Genomic DNA, 16,837 nt, shown 5'->3' with positions numbered 1-16,837 from the left:
GGCAGAGAGAGAGAGAGAAGGAAGCAGGCTCCCTGCTGAGCAGAGAGCCTGATGCGGGGCTCGATCCCAGGACCCTGGGACCATGACCTGAGCTGAAGGCAGAGGCTTTAACCCACTGAGCCACCCAGACGCCCCAAACCATATTTTGACTATAGTAATTTTAGCTTACAAACAATTCTGACAACCATTAATCACTAACTATGTGCCACTGTGTGCCGTGTCAGACAAGCTATATGTGTGACTTCATTGCATCTTTAAGAAAACCTTGTGAGATGAATTTTGTCATCTCTATATTTGACATCAGAAAACCGAGTTTCAAAGTGTTTAAGAAAGCCATCCTGGAAACTACATCCTTTCTTTCCCATAGTTTCGGTTAACTCCATCTCAAATCCTCTGTGAAATGAAGAAGCATTCTGTGCTGGATCCAATGAATGAAATTACATTTTATACAAGTTACAAACAACCTACACAACTACCAAAAATGCAGAATGGAAAAACACTTCATTCTTCCTTTTTTTTTTCTGGCTTTCATAAATTCTTAAAAAAAAAAAAAAAAAAAAAAAAAAAAGCTTAGAATCTGGGAAACATTTAGAGGAGAAATGGAAATAAAATTTCTCCACTGAAATAAAAGGCAGAAAACTAAATGAGTGGTATAATTTAGATGTAATCCTCATCAGAAATGATGTATTTTTTTCTTCCCTTTATTTCCATGAATCTATCCATTATATGCTGAGACACCTTTCATTGCCAATACCCCAAACCAGTGGTTCTCAAAGTACAGTTTCTTGGAACCACTTTGGAACTTGTTTCCTGGCATCATCTGGAAGTTTGTTAGAGGTTAAAATTCTAAGGTCCCACCCCAGACTCAGTAAATCAGAGATTCTGGGGTGAGGCCTAGAAATCTCTGTTTTAACTAGTCCTTTAAGGTGACTGAGATGCTCACTCAATTGTAACAGTCACATTCTAGTCTGTCATACAATGAGAACAGTAAATACATTTATGCAATTCTGGTAAGCATGAGGACTAGAGTTATAATAGTGTAAATTTAAAACAAAATAAAGAAGAAAATAATTAACACTGAAATTTCAGAAATTTGTAATAAGGTTAATATAAAGTTTCGCCATTTATTCTTTGTAGAACTCCAACAGAATTTTCAAATCAGATAATGTTTATAAAACACTCTTAGAAACTCTTTCATGTTCATTGAAAAGTTTTACTTACTGGGGGAAAGAAGTCAGGAAAATAGCATAATCATTTTCAAGTAAAACACAGGAAATAAAAGTAAATAAACTACTTTTTCTCTAGTAAATTAGGAAAAAGTGTCTGAGTAGGTCTGCCAGTTTCATTTGATAATAAAGATAAATTTACTCTCAACGTGAGCACAGGTGGAAGCCTGGACAAGTTACCATCACTGCCTTCTAGGTAGTTAAACAAACCTAAAGAGATTATCTTGACTGGAAGGCAAAAAAGTACAAGAAATTGGATCTTGTTGCCAACTTCCCTGGCTGTTGTTGTCAGAAGCTGCCTGAGCTTTCCCTCTTTTCAGAATTACCCCATCCTTGAGCAATTTTGTAGCTCGATCAATTATTTAATCAAGTCAACGTGGACTAATTGGTTGGGTTATTCATTTCAAGAACTGTGTGCAAAATTTCAAAATTTGAGACAGTTTTCTCTCTAGCACTGGAAAAGAGAAAAGGATCTGCCTGGGTGGTTAGCGGGATAGGCAAACTGTTAGGCAGAGAGCGAAGAGGGCCAGAAGAGGGCCAGAGCCAAACAGAGGAATTGGGAGAAGTACAGCAGCTGAACACAAGCTCACTGCTGGTTATCTACTTAGGGATCCCAGGCAGTGGCTACAAAGTATTAGAGGAAGTGAGAAAAACAGCCACTTGGAGAATGGGATGTAAGATGGAAGGCAACAGGGATGGCACATGACTCTAAAAGGAAACAAAAGAAAAAATAGAACAGTTTGGAACATCGTGGGATGGAATGGTGTGGGATGGGGTGGCATGACATATATTCAGTATTCTTGGTTCTACCACAGATAAAGCCTGTGACTATGAGTAAATTCTTCATCTAGCTGGGGACTTTAGTTTTCAGATCAGCAAAAAGCACTGAGGTCTATTTTGCTTCCAAAGTATCTAGTAGCTCTCACTACCTATGGTGATATAATTTTCCTATGAGTGATCTCCCCACATTCAAATTTAAAATCATTAGAGTCTCTTGTTTGAACCTGTCCCGTGGCTTTCCCATTTCACTTCTCATGAACTTCCCCAATCCTACAAAATTCCTGTTAGCATGTGCCTCCCTCGCTCCCTCAAAATCATCTCTGGGGATTTATCCTGCTTTACTCTGTGCAGACTGGCAGGCCTCTTTCTCTTCCCAGTAGCCTTAAGGTCTTTGTAGCAGCTCTTACCTCTGACTGAAATGTTCTTCCATAGGTTTTGTTTGTGTGTTTTTGTTTGTTTGTTTTTGAAGGCTGATTTTTTCTTAGGATTCAAATCTCAGGTTTTAATGCCTCACAAATTTCCTATACCTCAATCCTTCCTAAAATAGCATATTACCACCTCCAACTTTCACTTAAATCCTAATTATTTTTTTATTTTATATTCTTGGTTTACTTGTTAGGCAAACTACCGTGACCTCATATGAGTTTATTTCTCCATTCACTGCCTGCTCTCCCCACACTAGATTGTAAGTTCCAAGAAGTCAGGTCCTTTATATGTCTTGCTCACCACTATAGTTGGTGTCTAAAAGGGTACTTAGCATATAGTTACTATACAATTAATGTTAGTGGCTTAAATGAATGAATGATATGTGGTATTATTAGATTACAATAATTATTAAGGTTTTTTAAAAAGATTTTATTTATTTATTTGACAGACAAAGATCACAAGCAGGCAGAGAGGCAGGCAGAGAGAGAAGAGGAAGCAGGCTCCCTGCCGAGCAGAGAGCCTGACTCAGGGCTTGATCCCAGGGTCCTGGGATCATGACCCGAGCTGAAGGCAGAGGCTTTAACCCACTGAGCCACCCAGGCACTCCAATTATTCAGCTTTTAATACCCTGAAAACTATTACTGTTTAAATACAATCTTGCCTATATGTTTTAATTTTACATTTTATATGTGACTAACGCCATGTGATCCACTTGGAATAGCTTGGGAGGGAATGGAATGAAATACATTCAGTACCCTTCATTCTACCATAGGGTCTTTGAATACCAACTCTGAGCCAGGCAATTTACTTACAAGTAAGTTTCAATTCTCAGTTCATATATTCAAGTTAGAAACTGACACAGTGTAGACATGACAAATTAGAGATTACATTGACTCTCCTGTGTCCAAGGCCATAGTGAAATGCCACTGCAGAGACTCTATTTCAGGCTGCACCTCCCAGTCCCTGCTATGCACTAGTTTCCTTGGTCCTAAATCATTATTTCTTATCCTACTGTTTGAGAAGTCCATGTAAACTCAGTCCTCTTCATTCACATTAAAGGCCATAAGCTAAAGTATTTAGTATCTAAATTCTCAGAAACCCCTTTCAGAAACCAAACGATCATAGTCTGTTAGCTACATTTTCAACTGTCACTGCAATAACCCTTGGCACATTTTCCATTTGAATTTTCATCACTAGAAACAGCCAATGTGAGTAGCTGATTCCAATCGCTTAATACTATAAGATGTCATGGGGAAAATGTCGCTAATGATTGTCAATATTTATATTTTGACCACAATGCATTAAAATTATAAAGAAAAAATTTCAGAATCCATAATATATGCCAAACTTGAAGCTGAATTCATTAAAAATCAACTTCCACCATTAAACCAAGGAAAGAACAGATAGTATAGAATCACAATGTCAAGCAACGCTGCCTCTTTCTTTTTTTTTTTTTTTAATTTCTTTGCTTCATTTTATTTGGTTAATTTTACCTTCATCTCTTCAACTGCTGTCTGTAATTCATCAGGGGTCTTATATTCGAAATCTCTCTCCAGGTATTCTTCCTCAGCTTGCGTCATCCATTCATGCATCTCTGACAGATCTTTCTGAAGACTTACGGTTTTATCCAAACCTCCCTTTAAGGCTTCCTTCCTGGCATAGACCTTCCATAAAACAAACCAACAAGCAAAGCATGAATATTGAAAGTCACAAAACATTGTCATTATATTATTACTGAACAGTCTGCAAATAACAGAAAGCTTAGATAGAAAAGAAGCAAGAAGTAAAAAAGCTTATATGAATGAGGAAATAACTCATGGCTATTGGTTACACTTAATATCACTTACATGTTAAAATAAGATATAGCCATTTACTTGACATATATAATAAAATGAATATATTCCCCCATGACTATAATTTAGCTATTATGTATGGCTATGTTTTTCTGTGAATAAAGAAGAGACAAAATAATTTTTTCATAATATATTTCAGTTGGAGATGTTAGTTTATTGGCACAATTTCTAATGTTCATAAATCTGAGTCTATTCCATTTAATTATTATTGTTTTTTACTATTTCACTTTAAAGAATGTATCATACAAAATTCAGTGTAAAAAGTGGCAGGAATAATGTAAATATTTATGTCCCCAACATGGGAGCACGCAAATATATAAAATAATTAATAACAAACATAAATAAATTTACTGAAAATAATATATTAATAGGGGACTTTAATACCCCACTTATAGCAATGGACAAATCATCTAAACAGAAAATCAATAATGAAACAATGGCTTTGAATGTCATTCTGGACCAGATAGACTACAAATATATTCAGGATATTTCACCCTAAAGCAGCAGAATACATATTCTTTTCAAGTGCACATGAGACATTCTCCACAACAGATCACATACTGGGTCATAAATCAGGCCTCATCCAGTACATAACATTGAGTTCATACCATGTATCTTTTCAGACCACAGTGCTATGAAACTTGAAGTCAGCCACAAGAAAAAGTTTGGAAAGACCACAAATGCATGGAGGTTAAAGAACATCCTACTAAAGAATAAATGGGATAACCAGGAAATTAAAGAAGAAATAAAGAAATATATGGAAACAAGTGAAAATCAAAAAACAGTAGTCCAAAACTTCTGGGATGCAGCAAAAGCAGTCCTAAAAGGGGAGTATATAGCAATACAGGTGTACCTCAAGAAGCAAGAAAAAATCTCAAATATACAAACTAACTTTTCACCTAAAGGAGCTAGAAAAAGAACAACAAATGAAGCCTAAAGCCAGCAGAAAAGGGAAATAATGATTACAGCAGAAATCAATGATATAGGGAAAAAATACTAGAACAGATCAATGTAACTAGGAGCTGGTTCTTTGAGAGAAAATAAAACTGATAAACCTCCAGCCAGACTTAAGAGAAGGAGAAAGAACCCAAATAAATAAAATTAGGAATGAGAGAGGAAAGATCACAACAAATACCACAGAAATACAAAGTGGCATGAAAACTACTCAGTTCAGCTTTAAAGAGAGCCACATATCAGAAGCAGATCCAAATGTCCTCTGTGGATAAGTTAAACTAACTGTGAGACACACATATGCACTCAATGGGATACTATGTAGCACTAATACATCTGTACTGAAGTGGAAGTGGTTCTGTATATAATTTTAAGCTTAAAAAGCAGGTTGCAGGGCGCCTGGGTGGCTCAGTGGTTAAGCCGCTGCCTTCGGCTCAGGTCATGATCTCAGGGTCCTGGGATCGAGTCCCGCATCGGGCTCTCTGCTCAGCAGGGAGCCTGCTTCCTCCTCTCTCTCTCTCTGCCTGCCTCTCTGCCTGCCTCTCTGCCTACTGTGATTTCTCTCTGTCAAATAAATAAATAAAAAAAATCTTTAAAAAAAAGCAGGTTGCAAAACAGTAAGTGCGGTAATAGGAGATGTGCACTTTTAAATTCTCATATATTTCTGAACTACTTTTTATGAAAGAATGTATTACTAATTAACCAGAAAAATAGCAAAACTTTAAATATCTACAAGAAAATTATGCATGTTAATCTCTTCTAACAAAGCACTCTGTTGTACCACACTGAGCAAAAAAATCTCAGTTTGGTACTAGAATGATTATATATTGTTTCTCTTTCACCTTAAAAAAGAAATATAATCCAATGCCATTAATTTTTTTCTCTGAAATTAAGTAGAGTTCTTTTTTTTTTAAGATTTATTTATTTATTTGACAGACAGAAATCACAAGGAGGCAGAGAGGCAGGCAGAAAGAGAGGAGGAAGCAGGCTCTCTGCTGAGCAAAGAGCCCGATGCGGGGCTTGATCCCAGGACCCTGGGATCATGACCTGAGCCAAAGGCAGAGGCTTTAACCCACTGAGCCATACAGGCATCCCAAGTAGAGTTCTTTCTTTAAAGTAACAGTTTTAATTGTACAGTCTTAATATATAACACATAGTTTATTGTAATGAAATTTGTATGTACTTTACCAAATACTAAATATGTGCAGAACCATATTAATTTTCCTTATTTTTTCCAAGCATCTTAAGCTTCATACAATTAAATTAAAAAAACTTTTAAGTTCTTTACTTTCCTTGGTGAATGTAGTGCCTGATCTACTGAAATGTAAATAAATGCTTCACTGTGGCATAGCTAGAACAATATGTCTAACAGTTAAACTAATTAAAGTATAAAGGCTATTTGCATAACCAATGAGCCTATAAGTAGTGTAAGAAAACAGGTTGCTCAATTTCTACTTGGCTGTGCTCCTATAATCTTTTCAGACAGTTGGCAAAGTGACAATAATATTAGAATGACTAATGGAACTTAGCCAAAGTCTTGTAGTTAAAACACACACACACACACACACACACACACACACACACACACTGCATGCTATTACACTACACTGGAAGGAAGGGATCAGGAGTGTTCTGTTTTTTTTTGTTTTGTTTTGTTTTTGTTTTTTGTTTTTAGAGGAAAAGCAGGTGGGAAGTCATTCTTAGGTGACAGCACAAATGTATTGGCAAAAACATCAGCTTTGCATTCAGGATACCCGGACTCAAGTCATTAGCAAGTTAAGTGAACCTGGAGATATCACCTCATTTTTCTTTATCTCTGCTCTATAACTTATCTAACAGTTGGACAAGGTGATTTCCAAGGTCTTTTCCGAACTTAACATTCCACAGCTCTATGCCTGATGAGCCAGAGATATGAATTTTTGGTGTTTCATATTTTAGAAGGATTTCTATGAAAAGGTTTGGACAATTTCCCCCTTACCTGTATCATATTACCGATGTTGGCATTCTAGCATTAAATTGCCCAATCTATGCCCTGCAATTTCAGATTACAGAGCCGCACCTCAGATATAAAACAAAAAGTTCTTCATGTTCCCCATTCCAGAATTTTTAAATCGAATATTCAGCACTGTCCTTCCTCATTTCACTTCCCCCTCCACCCCAGCTTTATTTAGGTATAATTGACATATAACATGGTATAAGTTTAAGGTGTTCAGTGTGAGTATTTGATACACATATATATTGTGAAACGATTACCAAATAGGAGTGCTTAATACCTCTATTACCTCACATGATTACCATTTTTTTTCTTTTCATGATGAGAACACTTAAGATCTACTCTCTTGGTAATGTTCAAGTATACAATAAAGCATTGCAAACTATAGTCACCATGTTGTATATTAAATCCCATGAACTTACTCTGTGTATAACTGGAAGTTTGTATGTAACATTTGACTGAAATATTTACATTTGCCCACACCCTAGCCCTGTCAATCACCACCACTACTCTGTTCTAGAGTTCAGCTTTCTTAGATTCCACATATAAGCAGGATTGCACAAAATTTTTTTTTCCTCTGATTTATATCACTTAACACCATGCCCTCAAAGTCCAGCCAAATTTAAGCAAACTGCATGATTTTCTTGTTTCTCATGTCTGAATAATGCTCCATTGTATGTACATATGTATATAAGTATACACACACACATATATGTATAGGTACCCCTCATCTTCTTTATTTGGTCATCCACAGCTGTATACTTAGGATGTTTCCATATCGTAACTATTGTGAATAATGCTGTAATGAACATGGGGGTCCAAGTATCTCTTCAAGATTCCTATTTCATTTCCCTTGGAAATACATAAGATAGCTCTATTTTTAATTCTTCTGAGGAACCCTCATACTGTTTTCCATAGTGACTGCAACAATTTACACCCCCACCAAGAGTGCACAAGGGTTCCCTTCTCTCCACATCCTCACCAACATTTGTTATTTCTTGCCTTTTTTATTTTAAGATTTTATTTATTTATTTGACAGAGATCACAAGTAGGAAGAGAGGCAGGCAGAGAGAGAGGGGGAAGCAGGCTCCCTGCCCAGCAGAGAGCTGGGGCTTGGTCCCAGCACCCTGGGATCATGACCTGAGCCAAAGGCAGAGGCTTTAACCCACTGAGCCACCCAGGTACTCCTCTTGCCCTTTTTGATGATAGCCATTCTATCAATGTGAGGTCATTCCTCAGTGTGGTTTTGATTTGCATTTCTCTGTTTATTAGTGATGGTGAGCATCTCTTCATGTAACTTTTGGACATTTTCATGTCATCTTTAGAAAGAGTATCTATTCAGTTTCTCTATTTTAAAACCATATTGTGTTTTGCTACTGAGCTGTATAAGTTCCTTATGTATTTTAGCTGATAACCCCCAAAAGATACATGGTTTGAAAGTATTTTTTCCCATTCTGTAGGTTGTCTTTAATTTTGTTAATTGTCTCTTTTGATGTACATCTATACTCTTTGGTTTGAAGTAGTTCCACTTATTTTTCTTTTGTTGTTTCTACATTGGTGTCGTATTGAAAATATCACTGCCAAGACCAATGTCAAAAAATATCCTCCCTGTTTTCTTCCAAGTTTTATGGTTTCAGGTCTTTTAAGTCTTTCACACATTTCGCATTAATTTTTTTTTTAATTTTTAAATTTATTTTCAGTGTAACACTATTCATTGTTTTTGCACCACACCCAGTGCTGCATGCAATCCGTGCCCTCTCTAATACCCACCACCTGGTTCCCCCAACCTCCCATCCCCCGCCCTTTCGTTTTTCAGAGTCCATAGTCTCTCATGGTTCACCTCCCCTTCCAATTTCCCTCAAATCCCTTCTCCTCTCTAACTCCCCTTGTCCTCTATGCTATTTGTTATGCTCCACAAATAAGTGAAACCATATGATAATTGACTCTCTGCTTGACTTATTTCACTCAGCATAATCTCTTCCAGTCCCGTCCATGTTGCTAAAAATATTTGGTATTCATCCTTTCTGATGGAGGCATAATACTCCCTAGTGTATATGGACCACATCTTCCTTATCCATTTGTCTGTTGAAGGGCATCTTGGTTCTTTCCACAGTTTGGCAACCGTGGTCATTTGCTGCTACAAACATTGAGGTACAGATGGCCCTTCTTTTCACTATATCAGTATCTTTGGGGTAAATACCCAGGAGTGCAATTGCAGGGTCATAGGGAAGTTCTATTTTTAATTTCTTGAGGAATCTCCACACTGTTCTCCAAAGTAACTGCACCAACTTGCATTCCCACCAACAGTGTAAGAGGGTTCCTCTTTCTCCACATCCTCTCCAACACATGTTGTTTCCTGTCTTGCTAATTTTGGCCATTCTAACTGGTGTAAGGTGGCATCTCAATGTGGTTTTAATTTGAATCTCCCTGATGGCTAGTGATGATGAAGATTTTTTCATGTGTCTGATAACCATTAGTATGTCTTCACTGGAGAAGTGTCTGTTCATATCTTCTGCCTGTTTTTTGATATGATTGCCTGTTTTGTGTGTGTTGAGTTTGAGGAGTTCTTTATAGATCCTGGATATCAACCTTTTTGTCTGTACTGTCATTTGCAAATATCTTCTCCCATTCTGTGGGTTGCCTCTTTGTTTTCTTGACTGTTGCCTTTGCTGTGCAGAAGCTTTTGATATTGAGGAAGCCCCAAAAGTTCATTTTTGCTTTTGTTTCCTTTGCCTTTGGAGACATATCTTGAAAGAAGTTGCTGTGGCTGATATCGAAGAGGTTACTGCCTGTGTTCTCCTCTAGGATTCTGATGGATTCCTGTCTCACGTTGAGGTCTTTTATCCATTTTGAGTTTATCTTTGTGTACGGTGTAAGAGAATGGTCGAGTTTCATTCTTCTACATATAGCTGTCCAGTTTTCCTAGCACCATTTATTGAAGAGACTGTCTTTTTTTCACTGTATATTTTCCCCTGTTTTTTCGAAGATTATTTGACCATAGAGTTGAGGGTCCATATCTGGGCTCTCTACTCTGCTCCACTGGTCTATGTGTCTGTTTTTATGCCAGTACCATGCTGTCTTGGTGATCACAGCTTTGTAGTAGAGCTTGAAATCAGGTAACATGATGCCCCAGTTTTATTTTTGTTTTTCAACATTTCCTTAGTGATTCGAGGTCTTTTCTGATTCCATACAAATTTTTGGATTATTTGCTCTAGCTCTTTGAAAAATATTGGTGGAATTTTGATCAGAATAGCATTAAAAGTACAGATTTCTCTAGGCAGCATATTCTCAGATCACAATGCTTTGAAACTGGAGCTCAATCACAAGGAAAAGTTCAGAAGGAACTCAAAGACTTGGAAGCTAAATACCACCTTGCTAAGAATGCTTGGATCAACCAGGAGATCAAAGAAGAACTGAAACAATTCATGGAAACCAATGAGAATGAAGACACTTCAGTCCAAAACCTATGGGATACAGCAAAGGCGGTCCTAAGGGGGAAATACATAGCCATCCAAGCCTCCCTCAAAAAAATTGAAAAATCCAGAACACAGAAGCTGTCTTTACACCTTAAAGAACTGGAGAATCAACAACAAATCAAACCAACTCCACACATAAGAAGGGAAATCATCAAGATTAGAGCTGAGATCAATGAGGTAGAAACCAGAGATACATTAGAACGTATCAATGAAACTAGAAGCTGGTTTTTTGAAAGAATCAATAAGATCAATAAACCATTGGCCACACTAATCCAAAAGAGAAGAGAGAAAGCCCAAATTCATATAATTATGAATGAAAAGGGAGATATCACAACTAACACCAAGGAAGTAGAAACAATCATCAGAAGTTATTATCAACAGTTATACGCCAATAAGCTAAGCAACCTAGATGAAATGGATGCATTCCTGGAAAACTATAAACTCCCAAAATTGAACCAGGAAGAAATTGAGATTTTTCATTAATTTTTGTGGTGTAAGATAGGAATTTAATTGCATTCTTCCATATGATAGTCCAGTCTTCCCAATACCATTTATTGAAGAGATTTATCCTTTTCCCATTGGTTATCTTTGATTCTCTTGCCAAATGTTAGTTGACTGGACACATGAGGGTTTATTTCTGGACTCTCAATTCCTTCATTCATCTGTGTGTCTAGTTTTATGTCAGTACCATATTGTTTTTATTACTACAGTTTTGTAATATAGCTTGAAATCAAAAGTGTGATGCCTCTGACTTTGTTCTTTGTCAAGATGGTTTTGGTCACATGGGGTCTTTTGAGGTTCTGCACAAATTTTAAGAACACCTGTTTCATTTCTGAGAAAAAAAAAATCCTTAGAATTTTGATAGGGATTGCAATGGCTCTATAAATGGCTTTGGGTAGTATGAACATTTTAAGAATATGAACTCTTTTGATCCATGAAAACAGGATATCTTTTCATTTACTTGTGTCTTCTTCAATTTCTTTTTTTTTTTTTAAAGATTTTATTTATTCATTTGACAGAGAGAGATCACAAGCAGGCAGAGAGGCAGGCAGGGTTGGAGGGGCAGGCTCCCCACCAAGCAGAAAGCCCAATGCAGGGCTCGATCCCAGGACCCTGAGATCATGACCTGAGCCAAAGGCAGAGGCTTAACCCACTGAGCCACCCAGGCACCTGCAAATTTATATTTTGAAATGGTTTCTACAGCTGATATTCTGTGTGTACTGCCCTACTTGTGACAGTTGTCTGTGTTTATTTTATATCTACCAGCAAAGCCTAGAGTAGAACCACTCTAAGTGGACTTAACCCACTGAGCCACCCAGGCACCCCCTTCTTCAATTTCTTTCATTGAAGTTCTATAGTTTTCATAGTACAGATCTTTCACCACCTTGGCTAAACTTAATCCTTAACTCTTTTGTTTTTGATACTATCATAAAAGGGGTTGTTTTATTTCTTTCTCAGATATTTTGTTGTTATTGTACAGAAATATAACTCATTTCTGCATAGTTCTATACATTGATTTTGTGTACTGCAATTTTTTCCAGGTTTATATTTAAATTCTAGTTAGTTATCATATAATTTAACATTTGTTTCAGGAGTCGAATTTAGTGTTTCATCATTTACACAGAACATTCAGTTTTCATCACATGTGCCCTCCTTAATATCCATCAGGATTGTAGCCCATCCCCTGCCCACCTCCCCTCTAGCACCCTCTTTTTTTTCCCTTCCCCTATGATGATCTGTATTTATGTATGTATGTATATATGTATGTATGTATGTATTTAGACAGCATTCATGCACATGAGTGCAGCAGGGCAGACGAAGAGTAATAGACAGAATCTTAAGCAGGCTCTGTGCTGGGCCTGGAGTCCCATGTGGGGCTCACTCTCACAACCCTAAGATCATGACCTGAGCTGAAATCAAGAGTCAGACGCTTAATGACTGAGCTACTCAGTTGGCCCATTTGTTTTGATTCTTAAAATCCACACAAATGAATTCACGTGGTATTTACTTTTCTGACATGTTTCACTTAGTATAATATACTCCAACTCCATCCACGTCATTACAAATGCCAAGACTTTATTCTTCTGGGTAACCGAAAAATATTTCACTGTATATATGTACCACATCTTCTCTATCTATCCATCAACCGATGGACATCTGGGCTCTTTCCATAATTTGACTATTTCCATACTGCAATTTTATTGAATTTGTTTATTGTTACAACACTTTTTTGGTGGGGTCTTTAGGATTTTCTATGTAGAGGAAACATCATCTGTAAACAATTTTATTTCTTCCTTTCTAATTTGGATGTCTTTATTTCTTTTTCTTTCCTAATTGCTTTTGTTAGAATTTCCAGGACTATGTTAAATAGCAGTGCTGAGAGTGGGCACCCTTGTCTAATCTTAGAGGAAAAGTTTTCTGCTTTTCACTACTGAGTGTGATACTGGCTGCAAAGTTGACATATATGGTTTCTACTATGGTCAAGGGCATTCCTCTTATACAGAATTCATTAAGTTTTTATCATGAAAGGGTGTCAAACTGGCAATTTTGTCAAATGCTTTTTCTGCATCTACTGAAATATATTTTTTAAAAATATTTCATTCTATTAATGCAGTGTATACAGTGTGCAGTATATTTTCATATGTCTTCATACCACTAACTAATATCCTTTAATTTCAACTTGAACTTCTTTCAACATTTCTTCTAAGGTGGATATAGTAATGATGAACTTCTTTAGCATTTGTGTGTCTATAAGAGACTTTATCTCTCCTTCATTTTTGAAAGACTACTTGGCCAGATAGTATTTTCTAGGTTAGCACTTTTTTTTTCTGCTCAGCACTTTAAGTATATATCCTCACTCCCTCCTGGCATGTAAAGTTTCCACTGAGAAATCCAGTGAAGACTTTATGAGGTTCTCTTGTAGGCAAAAAGTATGAAAATGAGTATGGGAAACCTCATTAAAACAGTCATGAAGCCCTAAAGGGGGAGCTGTCACCCATGCACCATTCCCTGTGGCCTCATAACCAGCAGGAAGAGGAAGCTCTCTCCCTACCCCCTGAACAATTTGCTAAACAATGCCTGCAGCCAATGAGAAACCACCACACCCTTACCTCCTGTTCCAAACAATCTACCTAAATTTTACCCTGAAACCTAAAAAAAGCTGACCTTGCTTTGGTCTTTTCAGATGTGCCTATGTTTTCCTACAGCTTAATTGTTCCAAGGTGCATCTCCTCTACTCTTCCCAAATGAGCTTATTTTGCTGATAAAATAAATGACTTTTTCATTTTTGATGTCTCTTGGGAAATATGTTTCTGAATTGATTTTTTTTTTTTTTTTGGTGACCTAAAAGCCTCATGAATTCATGGACGGTCAAATCTCTCTCCAGATTTGAGAAGTCTGAAGACATTATTTCCATAAATAAGCTTTCTGCCCCCATTACCCCTCTTTTCTCATTCTGGGACTCTAATAATTCACAAATTACTTTTCTTGATAGTGTTCCATAGGGCACATACTTTTTTTTTTTTCCCCACTTCTTCTTTTCATTCTCCTCTGACCAGACAACTTTGTAAGTCCTGTCTTCTACTTCACAGATTTTTTTCTTCCAGTTGATCCATTCTATTAAGGCTGTTTATTACGTTTCCCATTTCTTCCACTGTATTCTTCAGCTCTCAGATATCCATTGTGTTTTTTCTTCATGATTTTTATTTTTTTACACTTCTCATTGTGTTCCTTTATTGGTTTCCTAATGTAATTTAATAGTCTTTGTTTTCCTACAGCTCACTGAATTTTCTTAGAGCAACTATTTTCAACAGATGAGTGGCAGATCTCCATGTCCTTAAGGTTGGTTACTGGAAAATTATTATGACCCTTTGGTAGTAGCATGATTCTTGATTCTCCATGCTCCTTGACGTCTGGTAACACTGTCTTTGCATTCACTGTAAAAATCACCTCCTCTAGTCTTTACTACATGCCATCAGAAGAGAAATACCTTCTGTCAACACCACTAGGGATTCTGAGGCTATCTGAGACCCTCTATGAATATGACTGTTCCACAATTCTGGCTCCCTCTTGTGGCAGAATTCTTAAGCTTGCATGGCTTCTCTTTATCCTGCAAAAAGCCAGACTAAAGAGGTATTGACAGCCTCCCTTTTCCTTTCCAAGACTGGTGCTAAATGCTTAGGTTTGTGGTCTCTCCAAGGCCTGAAGATTAAGGCCAAACTTCTGTGCATGCTCATTAGCTTCCTACAAAAGCATGTCCTGGCCACCATCCACAGTATGCACTGAAAGCCAGCCACAGTTTTGGGATGTATGTGGGGGTGTCATACAGGACACTGGTAGTGCTGTGGGAAATTGGGGAGATCACTGGGCAGAGTGACCTCAGCAGCTGATGGGCAAAGCTTGTGAAGGGCTCAGTGATATTACTATGACCTGTACACTTTTAATAGAATCCCCAGACCTGGTGGCTGTTCTTCCAGCTGCTCATTAGCCCTCAGTAATATAGCTCACAACTCAGTACTATGGATTGAGGAGAGAGAAATGTGACTTTTTGGCAATGTCCTGCATAGCTAGGGAAGCTGGGTACTCACTCACATGGTCTCACTTTTCCATGTGGGAGAAATCATGATTCTAACAAGGGTTCTCTTGACATGGAGCTATGCAGCCTTAGGGGGAGGAGTGATACAAGTAAAGCCAAACTTTTCCTTTTACCCCCTCCAATGCATCCATTCTTGGATTTTTTTGTTGTTGTTCCAATAGTACATTGCATCTTCTCCAATAGACTCCTGGACTTGCACTAAGGCTCTCTTTTCCATGAATGATTGTCTAAGTCATTGTTCTGCATGGGCTACCAGACCCTGGCTGAAGGGGGCTGGAACTGGTTAATGGACTACTGCAGGGAATACAGGCAGGACTGAGGTCTGTATGAATATTACTTCATTCATAGGTGAGCGAGACTCCTCCCAAGTACTTTGGTATATGGTGCTAGATTGCATAGTTCCCACAAAGGCAAAAGGAGATGAGAAGACGTGACTCAAGGGTTTTGCCTTGGATAAATGGAAAGATGGAGTTGTCACTTGTTGTTCTAGGAAATCAAAGTAGCAGATTGAAGAGTATGTAAGGAATTTGGGGTACATGCTAGATTTAGTTTGTCTATTCATCAATATGGAGGTATTGAGTAGGGAGCTGGATATGCAGGTCTAGAATTCATGAAAAAGGTCCAGATTATAATAAAATTGTTGAAGCAACAACTTATAGATAACATTTAAAGCCATAAAGCTGAATGAGTTTACCTAAGGAGTAAGTGGTGATAAGGAAGAAAAGCCCAAAGACGGAGCCCTGGAATTATTTCAAGTTTAGAGGTCAAGGCAAAGGAATCACCAAAGGTATTAAGAGTGGTCATGGAAATTCAAGGCAGACTAAGAGAGAACCAACAGAAAGTGATGACACAGAAGCCAATCAAACAAATATAAAGACTAAACAATGGATTTGATAATCTGAATTTACTGGTGACCATGACAAAAACTGTTTCAGTGTAGTGATGAGGATCAAAGCTTGATTAGGGATCATTCAAGAAAGAATTGGATGAGTGGTATGCAAAGAGTTTCTATAAAGGGGAATAGATATGGAGAGGTGAGGTGGAGGAAATGTGAGGCAAAGGGGGTATTTTTTTTTATTTTATTTTTAAGTAATCTCTACACACAATGTGGGGTTTGAACTTAGAATCCCATGAGCAAGACTCATATATTCCCCCAACTGAGCCGCCTGGCACTCCAAATGGCTATCTTTTCTAATGGCAGGAGATATTAATGGCAGCATAATTCCCTACCGATGGAAATGATTCAGTAGAAGAAAGAAATATATTTTTGACGTAGGAGGAAGGAAGATATTCAATAGGTGCCATAATGTCTGTGTGCTGAAAAAAGAGGATGGTATCCAACATACAAGTGGAAAGGCTGGCCTTATGGTTGCCTGGGTGGCTCAATCAGTGAAGCATCTGCCTTCGACTCAGGTCATCATCCCAGAGTCTTGGGACTGAGTCCCGGATCAGGCTCTCTGCTCAGTGGCGAATCTGTTTCTTCTTCTACCCCTCCTCCCTGCTCATGATCTCTCTCTCTCTCTCTCTCTCTCTCTCAG

The 16,837-nt window shown here is 37.7% G+C and overlaps 1 protein-coding gene across 1 annotated transcript in view; it reads right to left on the bottom strand.

Moving 5' to 3' along the window:
• Positions 1-16,837, bottom strand: part of DMD (dystrophin) — a 2,004,585-nt gene that overhangs the window by 1,246,590 nt on the left and 741,158 nt on the right. The window contains exon 26 of the mRNA XM_082716529.1: positions 3,926-4,096. Within this exon, the coding sequence (XP_082572655.1) occupies positions 3,926-4,096 (171 nt within the window). The remainder of the gene's footprint in view (positions 1-3,925; positions 4,097-16,837) is intronic.

This window comes from Mustela nivalis, assembly GCF_964662115.1.
Source record: "Mustela nivalis genome assembly, chromosome: X".
NCBI classification, from domain to species: Eukaryota; Metazoa; Chordata; class Mammalia; order Carnivora; family Mustelidae; genus Mustela; species Mustela nivalis.
This window is presented reverse-complemented; position numbering and strand designations above follow the sequence as displayed.